The sequence below is a fragment of the Acinonyx jubatus genome, chromosome D4 (genome assembly GCF_027475565.1).
Source record: "Acinonyx jubatus isolate Ajub_Pintada_27869175 chromosome D4, VMU_Ajub_asm_v1.0, whole genome shotgun sequence".
Taxonomy (NCBI): Eukaryota; Metazoa; Chordata; class Mammalia; order Carnivora; family Felidae; genus Acinonyx; species Acinonyx jubatus.
In genome coordinates this window covers 14,451,610-14,467,352 of record NC_069391.1, presented here as the reverse complement: position 1 = coordinate 14,467,352, position 15,743 = coordinate 14,451,610, and the positions used below count along the sequence as shown (strand labels likewise).

At 39.2% G+C, this 15,743-nt stretch overlaps 1 protein-coding gene and 1 long non-coding RNA gene across 9 annotated transcripts in view; one reads left to right on the top strand and one right to left on the bottom strand.

The window, feature by feature from the left end:
- Positions 1-15,743, top strand: part of LOC113592811 (uncharacterized) — a 38,296-nt gene that overhangs the window by 9,957 nt on the left and 12,596 nt on the right. The gene's annotated exons all lie outside the window — the stretch shown is intronic.
- MEGF9 (multiple EGF like domains 9) overlaps positions 7,836-15,743 on the bottom strand; it is an 87,395-nt gene continuing 79,487 nt past the window's right edge. The window contains exons 4-6 of the mRNA XM_027034964.2: positions 15,166-15,309; positions 14,406-14,675; positions 7,836-12,611 (exon numbers count right to left, since the gene is read on the bottom strand). Of these exons, the coding sequence (XP_026890765.1) occupies positions 12,160-12,611; positions 14,406-14,675; positions 15,166-15,309 (866 nt within the window). The 3' untranslated portion in view covers positions 7,836-12,159. The remainder of the gene's footprint in view (positions 12,612-14,405; positions 14,676-15,165; positions 15,310-15,743) is intronic.

The window sequence follows — 15,743 nt, the reverse complement described above, 5'->3', positions numbered from 1 at the left end:
ACAGGGCTGTGAGTTCAAGTCCCACATTGGGCTCTGCACTGAGCATGAAGCTTACTTAAAACAAGAGAGAGAGAGAAGTTAGTTTTAAAAGACTCCAGAATTTTCCAGCTATATTTTGGTTACTAATTTCTAATTTAATTCCATTGAGGTCAGAGAACATATTTTGTATGATTTGATTTTTTTTTTTTTTTTTTTTTTAATTTGTAAGGCTTATGGGAGGATGCCTGGCTGGCTCAGTCAGTGGAGTATGTGACTTGATCTCAGGGTCATGGGTTCAAGCACCATATTGGGTGTGGAGCCTACTTTAAAATTTTTTTTTAACTAAAAAAAACTTTTAAAAAATTTGTAAGACTTATTTTATGGCTCAGCATAGGGTGTCTCGGTAAATGTTCCATGTGCAGTGGAAAAGAATATATATTGTGCTATGTTGAATGAGTCTGTGTCAGTTAAGGTCAAGCTGGTGATAGTATTCTATATCCTTACTAGTTTTCTGTCTACTTGTTCTATGCATTGATAAAGTGGTTGCAATCTCCAACTGTAACTGTGGTTTTGACTATTTCTCCTTTCAGCACTATCAGCTTTTGCTTCATGTGTTCTGAAGTTCTGGTATTAAGTGCATAAACACTTAGGAGGACCTGACGATTTGGTCTTTTACCATTAAGAAATAAAATGTAGAGGGTTTGTTTTGTAACCTTTATCTCTTTGATTTGTTTGTCCTAATCATTGGGCTATTTATACACTTCCAGGTCTCTAACACTTGGTTTTGTTTCGTTTAACCTTTTCAATAAAAAAAAGTTCGCCCGTTTCTCCCACCCCAGTGGGAACAACCACCGGTCTGTTCTCTGTTTCTATGAGCTTGGGTATTTTATTTTTAGATTCCGCGTATAAAACAGATCATGTGATGCTTGTCTTTCTTTGTCTGACTTATTTCACTTATTAGCACAATGCCCTTGAGGTCCATCCATATTGTGGCAAATGGCGAGATTTTGTTTTTTAGAGCTTAATAATATTCCATTTTTGCATATATCTACCACAATTTCTTTGTCCATTTATCCATCGATGGATACTTAGGTTGTTTCCATACCTTGGCTACTGTAAATAATGCTGCAATGAACATGAGAGTGCAGGTATCTTTCTGAGTGTTTACATTTTCTTCAGATAAATAACCAGAAGTGGAGTTACTGGATCATATGGTAATTCTAGTTTTAATTTTTTCAGGAACCTCTGTACCATTTTCCGTACTGACTGCACCAATTTACCTTCCCACCAACAGTACACAAGGGTTCCCTTTTCTCCACATCCATGTCAACCGTTGTTATTTCTTGTCTTTTTGACACTAGCCATTCTGACAGGGGTGAGGTGATACCTAATTGTGGTTTTGATTTGCATTTCCCTGCTAACTAATGATACTGTGCATCTTTTCATATATCTGATGGCCATCTGTACATCTTTGGGAAAATGTCGATTCAGATCTTCTGCCCATTTTTTAATGACACTTTTTTGTTGTTATTGAGTTGTATGAGTTCTTGGTATATTTTGGATTTTAGTGCCTTATCAGATATATTGATTTGCAATTATTTTCTCCCATTCAATAGGTCACCCTTTCATTTTTGTTGATGGTTTCCTTTGCTGTGCAGAAACTTTTTAGTTTGATGTAGTCCCACCTGTTTATTTTTGCCCTTGTTGTCTTTGCTTTTAATGTCAGATTCAAAAAGTCATCATCAAGACCTTTCTTCCTATGTTTTCTTCTTCCAGTTTTATGTTTTCAGGTCTTACATTCAAGTCTTTAAATCATTTCGAGTTGACTTATGTATATGGTGTTAAGATAGTGGTCCAGTTTCATTCTTTTGCGTATGGTAGCCTGTTTTCTCAACACCATTTATTGAAGAGACAGTCTTTTTCCCACTGTATATCCTTGGCTCCTTTATTGCTGTAAAATGTATGCGTGGGTTTATTCAGGACTTTATGGTGATCTATGTGTCTGTTTTTATGTAAATGCCATACTGTTTTATTATTGTAGCTTTGTAACATAGTTCTAAGTTGAGGAGCATGATGGCTTCAGCTTTTTATTCTTCTCAAGATTGCTTTAGCTATTCGAGGTCTTTGTTACTTCTTACACATTTTAGGATTATTTGTTCTATATCCATGAAAAATACCATTGAAATTTCCATAAGGATGACATTGAATCTGTACATTGCTTTGAGTAATATGGACTTTTTAATAATATTAATTCTTCCAATCCATGAGGATGAAATATTTTTCCACTTATTTGTGTCTTCAATTTTTTTCATTAATGTCTTATAGTTTTCTTTTTTTTTTTAACGTTTATTTATTTTTGAGACAGAGAGAGACAGAGCATGAACGGGGGCGGGTCAGAGAGAGAGGGAGACACAGAATCCGAAACAGGCTCCAGGCTCCGAGCAGTCAGCACAGAGCCCGACGCGGGGCTCGAACTCACACACCGTGAGATCGTGACCTGAGCCGAAGTCGGACACTCAACCGACTGAGCCACCCAGGCGCCCCTGTCTTATAGTTTTCAATATACAGGTCTTTCACCTCATTGATTAAATTTATTCCTGAGTATTTTATTCTTTTTAATGCAATTGTAAATGAGTTTGTTTTAATTTATCTGATAGTTCATTATTAGTGTAAAGAAATGCAACAGATTTCTGTGTATTGATTTTGTATCCTGCAGCTTTACCAAATATGTTTATTCATTCTAACAGGTTTTTTTTTAATGGAGTCTTTAGGGTTTTCTATATATAATATTGTGCCATCTGCAATAGTGACTGTTTTATTTCTTCCTTTCCAATTTAGATGCCTTTTATTTATTTTTCTTGCCTAATTGCACTGGCTAGGATTTCCAATACTCTGATAAATAAAAGAGGAGAGTGGACATTCTAGTCTTGTTCCTGATCTTGGAGAAAAAACTTTCCACTTGCTATTAAATGGGGATCTGTCATACATGGCCCTAATTATGTTGAGGTAGGTTGCCTCTATACCCACTTTGTTGAGTTTTTATCATAAGTGGATGTTGAATTTTGTCAAATGCTTTCTTTGCATCTATTGAGATGATCATATGATTTTCAATTTTCTTTTTTAAGTAATCTCTACAACCAACGTGGGACTCAAACTCATGACGCCAAGATCAAGAGTCGTATGCTCTACTGAATGAGCAAGCCAGGCATCCCATTGACCATATGATTTTTATACTTCATTTTGTTAATATAGTCTATTCCATTGATATACAATTGTTGAACCATCCTTGCATCCCTGAAATGAATTCCACTCAGTCATGGTGTATGATTCTTTCAATGTATTGTTGAATTCAGTTTGCTAATATTTTGTTGAGGATATTTGTATCTATCTTCATCAGGGATATTGGCCTGTAATTTTCTTTTCTTGTGGCATCCTTGTCTGGTTTTGATATCAAGGTAATACTGGCCTCATAACATGTGTTTGGAAGAGCTCCTCCCTCTACTATTTTTTGGAAGAGTCTGAGAAGGATTGGTATTAATTCTTCTTTGAATGCTTGGCCAGAATTCACCTGGACTTCTGTTTGTTGGGAAGTTTTCAATTACTGATTCAATCTCCTTGCTAGTAATTGGGATATTCGGATTTCCTATTTCATCATGATTCTGTCTTGGTAGATTGTATGTTTCTAGGAATTTACCTGTTTCTTCTAGGTTGTCCAATTTGTTGGCATATAATTATTCATAGTAATCTCTTAGAATCTTTTGTATTTCTGTGGTATCAGTTGTAACACTGGTTTTTTTTAGTGCAGATATCACAAATTATGGTATTTCCTTCCAAACATTTTCTGTATTATTTTTTTCAACATAGTTAAATCATGTTGTATCCACCAGTTTATATCCTATTGAAAAATTTCACTATGAAATGTTACATGGATACCAGAATATGTGTGTATGCTTGTGTGGGTATATGCAAATAGTGTAAAAAAAATACAATATGGGGACCCTGAGTGGCTCAGTAGGTTAAGCATCTGACTTTGGCTCAGGTCATGATCTCACGGTTCGTGAGTTCAAGTCCCGCATAGGGTTCTGTGCTGACAGTTCAAAGCCTGGAGCCTGCTTCGGATTCTGTGTTTCCCTCTCTCTTGCCCCTCCCCCACTCACACTCTCTCTCCAAAAAAAAAAAAAAAATTAAAAAAAAATTTTAAAATAATACAATAAAAAGCTCATATACACACATGCTTCTTAAACATTACTAGTACCTTTGAGGTCATCTCTGCATCCCCCTCTCTCTTACATAGTTATCTTTATTTTTGCATTCATCATTCTGTTTTTCTTTATAGTTTTCTCATATATGTATGTATTTTTAAACAATATATTCTATTTCCCTTTTTGGCCATTATATAAAAAAATTATACTGTATATTTTCTCTATGGCTTGCTTTTTTGCTTGACATTATGTTTTGGAGATTCATCCATATTGATATATATAGCTATAACTCATTCATTTTTGACTACTGCCTAAAATTCTGTTCAAAGTATTCGGATATACCACAATCCCACTTCACAATCCAAATCCAATCAATTCTTCTACTGCCAGACAATTGGGGTATTTCCAATTATTTTGCGATAACAAATGATGCTGCGGTGAAGAATTTGATATGTGGGTTGTGGTGCACACACGTAACAGTTTTTCTAAACTGTATACCAGAGGTGGAATTGCACACACATCTGCAAAATACCCTGTTTTCCTTCACTAAACCTTAATTCTGTCTTTAATCATTCTTCCCTTCATTTTAATGATTGTATCTCCACAAGTGCATGCACTAAGCCATATCTCTACTGTTGAACATCTAGGGTTTGTCCTCATTTTTTTAACTTTATACACAACCCTGGAGAAAAAAAAAACACTTTTGCACAGAACTCTGCTTTTTAGGTCATTTTCTTATGAGGAATTCCCAGAAGTGGATTTCTTGAATCAAGGCTGTACTGATTTCCATTCAGTGGAAAGGTTTTTACTGCTGAAATACACAAAATTAATTGCCATCCATATCGTCGCTAATCCTTTTGGGATCATAGATCCTTTGGAGACTATGATTAAGGGTATGGACCTTTCCTCCAGAAACACCTGCACACGCACACACCCCCACAAGCACACACATACACACAAATTATTTATATTCACAAAGCAGAATGCAATTTCAAGAGTTTCTCAGGCTCTCTGAAGCCCTATGCTGATACCTCTATTAAATAAGATATACTGTTGGGGCACGTGGGTGGTTCAGTCGGTTAAGCATCCGACTTCGGCTCAGGTCATGATCTCACAGTCCGTGAGTTCGAGCCCCGCGTCGGGCTCCGTGCTGACAGCTTAGAGCCTGGAGCCTGCTTCAGATTCTGTGTCTCCCCCTCTCTCTGCCCCTCCTCTGCTCATGCTCTGTCTCTCTCTGTTTCAAAAATAAATAAACACATTAAAAAAAAAGATATACTGTGTTACCTACTGCATATTTCTAATAATACTTCACCAAATAAGTTCACACACCACATTTCTTATAATACTTCACCAAGTAAGTTCACATATTTCGGTATCTGTCAAGTACCTTTTGTTTTAAAACACAACTTACTGAGCACCCACAACGTGTCAGCGCTTATGCCAGATTCCAGAGATAGAGTAAATGCTGCTGACTTCAAGGATTATAGAGTCTAATGGGGAAGACATAAAATAACGAGTATTCCAAAAAAAAAAAAAAATGTGCAATAAGAGAGATATTCATTAGGCAAAAGAGATACAAATTAAGGATTGATCAACTGTCGTTTACCAAGGGGTTGCAAAGAATGAATAAACAGTCTCAAGGATGTTAGAAAACATAGTACCAGCAAAGGGAGAAAGGCATCATATAATCTGGCATCTATAGGAAGTTATACATGAGTCAAATATAGTTGGGTTAGAATGGTTAATGAACGTAAGGAAGGGTTAAGACTCTTCGTTATTGGAGAGCAAGATTAAGAAAACAGTATTAACAGAGGTGCTTGGGTGGCTTGGTTACGAGTCTGACTTTGGTTCAGGTCATGATCTCATGGTTCGTGGGTTCAAGCCCTGTGCCGGGCTCTTGTGCGGACGGCTCAGAGCCTGGATCCTGCTTCAGATTCTGTCTCCCTCTCTCTCTGCCCCTCCCCCACTCATGCCCTGTCTGTCTCTCAAAAATAAATAAACTTAAAAAAAAAAACAGTATTGACATATAAGACTGTAGCAGTTGATCTGACAACAGAAAGGAAACCACAAAAGATTTCCTCCCAAACACTTCCTTTATTACCCCAAACCTGCTCTTACTGAATACAAAGGAAAACATTTTGCCGGTGTTTTGTGCAACTGTCTGAAAGTTCAGTGCTTGACATACAAGGTTTAAAACCTACGTTTTAATACAAATAACACATTTAACGTTCTGTGATGGCTTTCATTTTGTAAGTGGAAGTTTTAGAAAGCCTGTACAAGAAGTACTACAATAATCTTTTCATAAAATTGCCTTGAAAAGCTAATTTATATGTAGAAAGGATGTCTTTTTAACATTCACTTAAAATATCACTTTTAAGCCTGTCAGTTAACACTTCTAATATAATCACCTCATGAAAAACATTTTGTTTTTTTGAATTTAGCTTAACTTTATAAATGTAACTAAACATAATTGTTACTTGGAAGTTACTGGTTTAACCATAATGGAGCATGTGGAATTTTTGAAAACATATGCAACTTATACTCCCATGGAAAACGAATACACCCAATTTTGATAACCTAGTAAATATCTTTGATGCACTTTCATCCAAGGTATGAATACAGCACTATAAAAGTAATCTTTTTGGCACTGTACACATATTTCTTTTGAAATTTTACTTAGATTTCTGCCATGCTTATTCTGTTCCCTTAAAATAATACCCAAATTGTATACATTATAGAACTACATGTATAGAATCACATATAGAAACATATAAGGTAGGATTATAGAGCAATACAACTTATTTTCTTGGATGACCAGAAAAGAAAGGAAAAACAGGGTTTTAAAGTTTAAATAGCAACCACCTGAAGGTGAATAAACCAACTGAAGTTTATAAACCTCTCAGCACAGGGGTGCCTGGATGGCTCAGTCCTTTAAGCTTCCAACTCTTGATTTCAGCTCAGGTCATGATCTCTGGGTTTGTGAGTTCAAGCCCTGCATCAGGGATTCTCTGTGGGATCCTCTGTCTCCCTTTTTCCCTCTCTCTCTCAAAAATAAATAAACTTAAAAAAATTGAAAACATAATAAAGCTCTCAGCACAAAGAAAGGCCTGACCTACTTTTTCTTTTTTCAAAGTGCCCCTAGGATGTCTAGATGGCATCCCATCATTAAATACCATTGAGCTTTGTCAAAATACAGGATCTTCATGGGTTCCTCAAAATCATAAAAATATGTACTCTCATTGCAGGCTGTCTAATAAACATATAGAACATGATTCCATTCAGATTTATATGAAGAAAGGAAAATTTTTATATGTATGAAAACAAAATTTAAAAGGAGCACGTTTTTTCTTTAAAATTTTCATGGAAAGCCTAATGAATCTCATAGGGTACAGGCAAAAGTACAAATAAGAATATCTGTTAATATATGCTTTCCCCCCTCAGGTTGTTTTGTTTTGTTCCAAGAGGGGGAATCTCGTGGCATGTTTGTTCCTAAGTGGAAAACATGATTTAAAGGAACTTAAAACAAAACCATAGTAAATCAACAAAGGGTTCAAAGATTTTCATGAAGTAGTTTGAAAATAGATGCTCTGTGACATATATTAAAAGACTTCCAACAACACTGACCACACACACAAAAAAGGAAAACAACAAATCTACAATAGGTACAAATTATATACATTTATTTTTTAATAATTTTAAATAACACTCTTGTATAAATTCTTTCATATATTCAAATCATACACAAATTTAGAAATGCATCATGAAGCCTAGTACAGCATCTGTAGGAGACACGTTTTTAGAATTTGTGTTAGAATTTTAGTGACATACATAGGAGTTTAATGTTTTAGGAACATCCCCTAATAGCCCGGGCTAAGATGTAACCTATGGCAGAGTGCAAGTGCCTAGCATTAAAACTCAGCTGTGAATCACTGGGCTTTGGGCTAAGTTGGCTCAGAAGCCCTGGGCTCATGTGCTCACCACCGTCACAATTCTTGCCTGTGTGTAAGTTACGAGTAACAGGGGTTCCCAACTGCCTTTGAAAAAGCATCATTCAACCACTGCCATTTTAACGATCCATAACCTTCAGTCCATTTGACGTGATCTGATGTCTTTGGATGAATCGGTGTGTTCTTCCTGCTTTTTCCCTCGGCATGGTCACTGGCTCAGGGTTAAAGAGGAAAATTGTGCTAACCTTTCATCACTCTCCCACACACGCCAAACTCATGTTAGTTCCCAAGCCCCATGCCGTCAAGATCATAACGGACCAAAAGTCTTTGTGGATGAGGCCAGAAATGCTTTCCTTGCTCTAACAGGTTACGCTGGGTTGCTCTGTACTTCTCTCAACTTTTTATCAGAGAGCTTTCTTTCCTTGAGATGTGTAGATTCAACTCCTGCCCACACACTTCAAAGCATAAGAACCAGGGAATGTTCATGATGAGTGGTGTTATGTTTACCATAAGTCCTACAAAAAATATAGGACCGTGGTGAATGATCTGATAACCCCGTCCCGACTGAAGCTCTTAGGAAGACATTCTATTGCTTTAGTTCTCTGCCTCCAAAACAGCACAAGAAGGGCTAAACGTCCGGAAGGCACTCTCTGACCAAAATGAACTAGTGGGGTCATGAGTATTGCTTTAATGATCCGTTTTCTGGGGAATGTTAGGGCTAGAGAGTAGCCATATAATCTGACACCTCTACAAATCCTCTCCCCCCAAATCTCTCCTCCCACGTCACATCTGCTCTGTTCTCTCTTAAAATGCAGGTTATCCCGAAGAGTGGTAACACATTAAATCCATAGGACCTTAGTATAAATGAGCGTTAGTTTCTGTCACCATTTTTCTCTATCACTGGAGAAATTCCATTCATAAGAGATATCTAGGAGCTAGCCAGTGCAGGGAGGGAGGGGACAATAAGGGAGGACAGACGTATTTTACAACACTACCTAGGATTTCTGTCAGAAATACATCAGGGCTTATGAAAATGAATGAATGAAGACAAAATGATCACTTAATAGCAGTATCTGTCATTTATCAGTAAGGGTCACATTAGTCTTAATCAAAAATAAACACATTTCTAACACTTATTCAAAAGGTCTTCCAATATTATCTTTCTAGAAGACCGACGGGATCCTGGTGTGAAACGTCATAGCTCAGGGAGACCCTGCCTTCAGAGGAACGAATGTGTGCAATGCATTCCATAGTGGTTTCCTAGTCTGATTTTGCCGGTAGATCACTTCATGATTGATTTATATTCTAGAGCAAAATTATTTCCGCCAGCAAAAAGCAGGGGACACTAAAGAATATTACTTAAAACCAGTTTTAAGACCTCAATTTTTTTTCCACTGGGAAAAATTGAGAACCTGACCTAGGAGCTGTCAGTAATTCCTTAGAGATTAATGTTCCTTGTGATTCAATGTTTGCAATGCCTTTCAGGCTCTCTTTCAAGCAACCTCTCTATGGCCAGAATCTGGACTATTTGGCTTTGGCTCTTAGACCCCGACAAACACTCACGCTTGCTCTACTGGGGTAACTTCCGTGTAACCAGTGCTTATTTCCCACCATGCTCAACCCCTCACCTTGAGGGGTGCAGTCTGGGAGACAGGCCTCCTTCCTTGGAACTGTGCAGTGCTCTGTCTGCCCGTGCGTCAGTGGGGGCTGCTGGGGAAAACACATTTCCCTCCCTGCTCACGAGGGTCAGTTCTCTTTGAGGAAGCACAAAAACCGGTAGTTTTGTTTTCTTGTCACCAACACTGGCCGCAGGCAGTAATTCTCCAGGGTCCTTTCCACAAAACCCTTCCCAGCTGTATGGCCCTGGACTGTACCTTGTACTCACGAAGTTGGAAACATTCACAGACGGGATGGTCCCTCCCAGCCTCTCTGTCCATGGCTAGCAGTTTCTACATTGGCCTAGAGTTGGAAGAATATATATGTGCTTCAGAGTCAGGAGGCCCGATTCCAAGCCTGATAATGACATATTGTGCAGCCTTGAGTGAGACATTTAACCTCATCTGTAAAATGGGGACAACAACTACTTCCTCAAGGGGCTAGGGTGAGGAACGGAGGACATACGTGTGGCAATGGGCTTTGTGAACTGCAAAGGCCTATAGGAATATCCACTGATTTTTAAAATATAATGTAATGTAATGTATCCTCTCCTCTCATGAGCAATGGCCAAACATTCAGAGCACCTCAGGTTACAGAACTGGACTATCTATCTGTCCATCCTCCAGAACGTCATCTCTAAAACCTGAGAAAGCTTAGGGGTCTCCTACAGAGGGATGAACAAATTCCAGGCGTTTCTCCGGGGAAGGCAGGCAAGGTTGTCAACTTGGATGTTCTAGGTCTAATCTAACAAATCTTTGCTTCTTTTCTCGCCACCTGACAGTTTGCTGTTCCTCCTAATAAATATCTATATTTGACTTCTGGCTGCTTTCCCTGGCTTGCTGCACCCACAACCTGTCAATATCATAACAGACGAGGGCGACAGTAGGTGGCCTCGAGGGAACAACCAGGTCTAAAAGCAAGGACTAACTGTACCCACCGAACCACAGAGCTACCTCTAACGGCAAAACTGTAGCCCTGCAGGAAGATGGCAGACACCTCGCGGCCTACGGGTGACAAACTATGTTCAAATGTGGAAGGTATTTTTTTGAGCGGGGAGGAAGAATATAATAAATATTTCACAGGCATGAAAAACAGGGGATCCCAAGTGACATGATGGCTTTTCTTTTGGAATTAAAATATTTCTAATTCCTCTGGAAGACTGTCTTTTACACTTAAAAACATTTTTTTTTTCATGAGGATGTGTTCTACACTGATCTATGTAAAATATATAGACTGGCTAATGTCTAATCAGGTGAGTACTTTAGAGAGTGCAGCCTGCATCCCAGCTTAACAATCACGGCCTTAAAAATCTATTGCTTGAATGTCTAGTAAGTCAAAGAACGTGTAACTCTACTTTGAGACCGAGAAAGGGAAAGAAAGGTTGGGAACATTCAACCTCTTACAAATTTCAACAGTGTCCAAAGAGGGACCAAAAATGACTGGCGTTCACCAGAGTCCCAGCTCCAGCAATATTGCCACCTATGTCATATTTTAATCAATCCCCATATGCTCTTTTTACAACGCCATTAACTGCTGTACAAATAGTTTCTAGATGATAAAATATGACATGATTTTTTTTTTTACAAATAGATACAAATAACAATGTTGACCAGATATGCTACATTCACTATATACACCTTACTTCTCTAGAGGCAGGAGCAGTCCTTATTTTTAGACAATTCATCATCTACACTGAGACCCTAAGGAGGACCATCAGCTTCCTGCTACCAGATGTCACCTTCCTGTTTCCTGTTTCTACCATTAGAAGCTTATCCCGTGCTTGGATCCTATCACTGAGCAAGAATTTGGGAAGGAAAAATCAAGCTTTTCTAAAGATCCTCTTGAGACTTTTCCGCCCCTATTCTGGAAACAATCGGGATTGTTTATTGTGAGACAGCCCAGACATTAAGCTTTTCTGCAGTGATGTCTTTTAGCACAGTAAAAGGAGTATCATCCCTGACCTTCCTTTTAAAAAAGGTGTTTCAGGAATGGAGATGAGGTCTTCCTGGAGTCCTCCCCCTCCACTTCCATCACCGTGTTTCCGCTGGTTTGGTGAGCACTTCCCCAGGAGTCTACTTGGAGGTCAAAGTAGATGTGGGCTGCACTGTGGGGTTCGGCCTTTCTATACTCCCATGTCGTTGGGTACAAAAATATACTTTACTACAAGTCCTTATTGACAGTGACTGCTTCGGAGCTTCATGGGGAAACTAAGAGTAATAGGCCAAGTGCATTACACATTTGTACCTGAAACTTCCAGATGCACTATACGCCTCTGCTTTCTCAGCAAACTCTGCCCAGGCCTCATGTGGCCCAGGAGCCGATGCTGTCTTAGTAAGCCCTGTGCTCTACTGATCCAGGGTGACAGTTCTAGCTCCTCAGGCTTTGTAGTTATGTATGGGTGTCGTCAGGGTCAGCTGCCCGTTGGGAGCCACTTCATTGCCATCATCTTCCAACAGTCCTGACACATCTGCATTGGGAATGCTGTCGTGGTAGCTGCTGAAACTGATATTGTCTTCTTTGAGCTCGATGGTCCAAAAGGGGGCATTGAGTTTCCGGTTCTGGTACTCCCGGTACATATAGACGGCCCCCACAAATCCCATCAGCAGCACCACCACAATGATGATGACTGTCAAAATGATGATGTTAAACTGGGTCCATGAAACATCAGCTAAAGCTGACGTGCTGTTTTCAGCAGAGCTTACGGAAAAGATAGTCTGCAGGGTTGTGGGGGTAAATGTACTATTTATAACAGGGGTGGGCACTGATGTGGTCAAAGAGGCATTGGAAACCAAAATGGTAGAACCTTCAGGTGTTGGAACAATAACTTCTGAAAATAAAAACAGAGAATGAAATGTAAAAGACAAAATTATCTAGTTTTGAGAAACAATAAAAGAAATACACATGGGAGTGGAAGTTGATGTGGGATGTGGACATGAGAGTCTGCTTTAAGGTAATGCAAGTTACAAATAATTTTTAAAGAAATACAGTGAAAAGAATCAAGGTCTAGAAAGCTAGACGATGACACCCATGGCTGTTCTCCAAAATGTATAATATTAAAATCTTGGGGAAAATCCTAATGTTGGCGCTTCCTATCCTTCTCGACTCTTGGATAGATTCATACAAATTCCTGCAAAGGCAGTAAATATCTCACTGCTGAGTCCTAAGTCACTGGTTAAAAGTGACAGGAATAAAAAGACAATCATTTGAACTAAAATAAGTGCAACCAATCTGATGGCATTTCATAAGGGCAAAATTCTCCTCAAAAGAGGCAAAAACGGAGTAAGAAAAATTGTATTTCTGGCTGCTTCTGAAAAACACAATTTAAGTGTCCAAAGTTGATGTCAGGCAAGATAAAAAAAAACAAAAAACAAAAAACAGCCTTCTTTTAACTGTATGTGTAGTAATTCTCCCGTCATGGAGATCGCGGCTATCTTATAATTAAAAAGTGCTAATGCGGGACAGCTCAGTAGAAATACCGCAGGCTTTGGAATCAAGTAGAACTGTGTGGCCACAGATAAGTAAGTGAATCTTTTTAACACTGAGGCTCCTCATCTGTAAAATGGGAATGATCATATCTACTTTGCGGAGTCCCTGGGGAAGGTTACGTGAGCTAGAGTTACCGCACGTAATGTTCCCAGGGCTTGGCACGTCACAGGCACTCGATAAAATGACTGCTATTGTCATTATCATTCATCGCCACAGCCAGACACATTAATCTACCCCGAGAAGAGGCATGTTTTATATTACCCGGTGAATAATAAGAAAAATCATCACAGTCCTGCCAGCTAAGTATGGACAAAGCATGCCTGCACATGGGAAGGAGAACCGAGTGACAGGATCTCCAGGCTAGTGACAGGGTTCAGTCTCGGTCTTTGAGCCTTGATCACAACAGAATAAGGATATTAAGAAAATGGCAGAGGTGACGACACTTGCCACAGACCGACTGTCCATCAGCCTAGGATTCAGTATCTGCCAGATTATCAGAGAGTGGTTTCTAGGAGGGTGTGGTCTAATCGCTCTGTGACCCAATAAAGCCAGAATATCCGTAACTCATCCTGAATTTCTAGTCATTAATTTTTATCTAAATCTTTACTGACTTTTCCTGCAAGAAACATTTTTGCCATACGAACAACTTCTTTTAAAAATCAAAAAGAATACAATTACTATTTCCTCCATCACACATGGGAAAACTCAGGCCCAAAGTTAGGACAGATGCTACCGTGGACTCTGGTTTCTCAGCCAGAACTTCGAACCAGATTACAGGTCCCTGCTTCCAAAGACCTTTGATGGTCACTGGAAGTGATGAGAATATAGAAGCAAAGGATAAAAGACATGAGAGGACTTTTAAATTATCAACATAAAAATGAAAATAGATGAAGAGAAAATGTGGGAACCCTGCAATGCCTTTGTCGCGGGCCTCAGATTTCTGGAGTTGACTTTGGAGCATCAGGAGAGCAGCAGGAATAGAAGGAGATCCCTTTAGGCAAATACCTATCAAAATCTATTTCCAGAAAATTCCTCTCGTGAGATTGGAAGGTTTTTTTAAAGCTAAAGGTAGCTGTCCTGAAATTTTCACTGCTAGGCTTAGGCACTACATTTACAACCTTAGGTGAGGTTTTACCTTTCTTGACGCAATTTCCCTCGAGGTCTCTGACATAGCCTTCCAGACAGTTCTCACACCAAAACCCAGTGGTGTTATGGAGGCAGCTGATGCATTCACCACTCTCGGGCTTGCAAACCTTTGGAGTTTTAATTGGGTCCACGTGGCCATGACATTGGCACTTGGTACAGATGCTGTCAGAATTGTAATAGCCGTTTTCACAGGTGTTGCAGTTCCGGCCTGTGTATCCGTCTTTGCACTGGACACACGTAGGCTCCAAGTCACCCAGTTCTGAGAGAGAGAGGGCAGGAACGTAACTTAGTACGGTCTTGAGCTACAATTACAAATGCAAGACACCTGCTGTCCCCTCCCTACTATCTGCTCTCAAAGGTAAAGAGACTAAAGATCTACACCTTATTTCTTAACCCTTAATTGTCCAGCTTATTGTGGAAACGATGGGGGCCCTCCAGAGAATCTATTCAGGTAGAGGACAAAAGAAAGATGCTTACATAGGAATATGAATAATTGTAATAGCTAGGCGCTCTTACAACTTTCACATTCCTTCTTCTTTAGTCCCGACAGACAAGATAAAATAAGATTCTAACAAAAATTTCCTCCCCTCTCCCTCAAGTCTCATTTCGCATTATGTATTTGGACTTGGTTGCAAAACCCTTCCCCTACAGCACCCTACAGAACTTCATTTATCAGCACACTTCATGTCAATTGATAACTGACTGGCTGATTTTTCCTCTCGAGATGAAGATTTAGAGAAAGGCCTTACTTATGATACAGCTGCCTGTAGAGGTCACTGCTGAACAAGGGCAGCGAAGACATTCTTTTGTGGCGTCAGGACTCTGATAAAATCCTTCTCTGCATTCTTCACAGTGATCCCCTTTGCTATTTCCCTGGCAGTTTAAACAAGCACCTAAAAGAAGCAAATTATTTGAAGATTTATCCTGAAAGCGCAACGACTTTAAATAAATCACATCTGCAACCAAGAGACCTTAAAACTTAGCCAGAAGAACTTATCCGACAGGAATTAACAGCGTTCGGTTTCCATCCCGTCTTTTCCTACACTGGCCAGGTCTGTAACTTCTGTGTCCCCTGCTTGACTGGAAACTTGAGGGAAAGGCTGGGACATGAGTCGAGTAGCAATAAGGCCATGTTGATTGCTGACTACATACAGAAAGCAGGTCAACTATTTTTTCAAAGAAAAAATAAAATCAATCTAAAGACCTCCTTAAAAAAGAATGACTTTTCATAGTTGGGATACTTACCTATCTTGTAAAATTTTAAAAACTGTACTAAGCAGTTGGATACATACATAATACTGGCAGTAAAAATCGAACGTGGACTAAG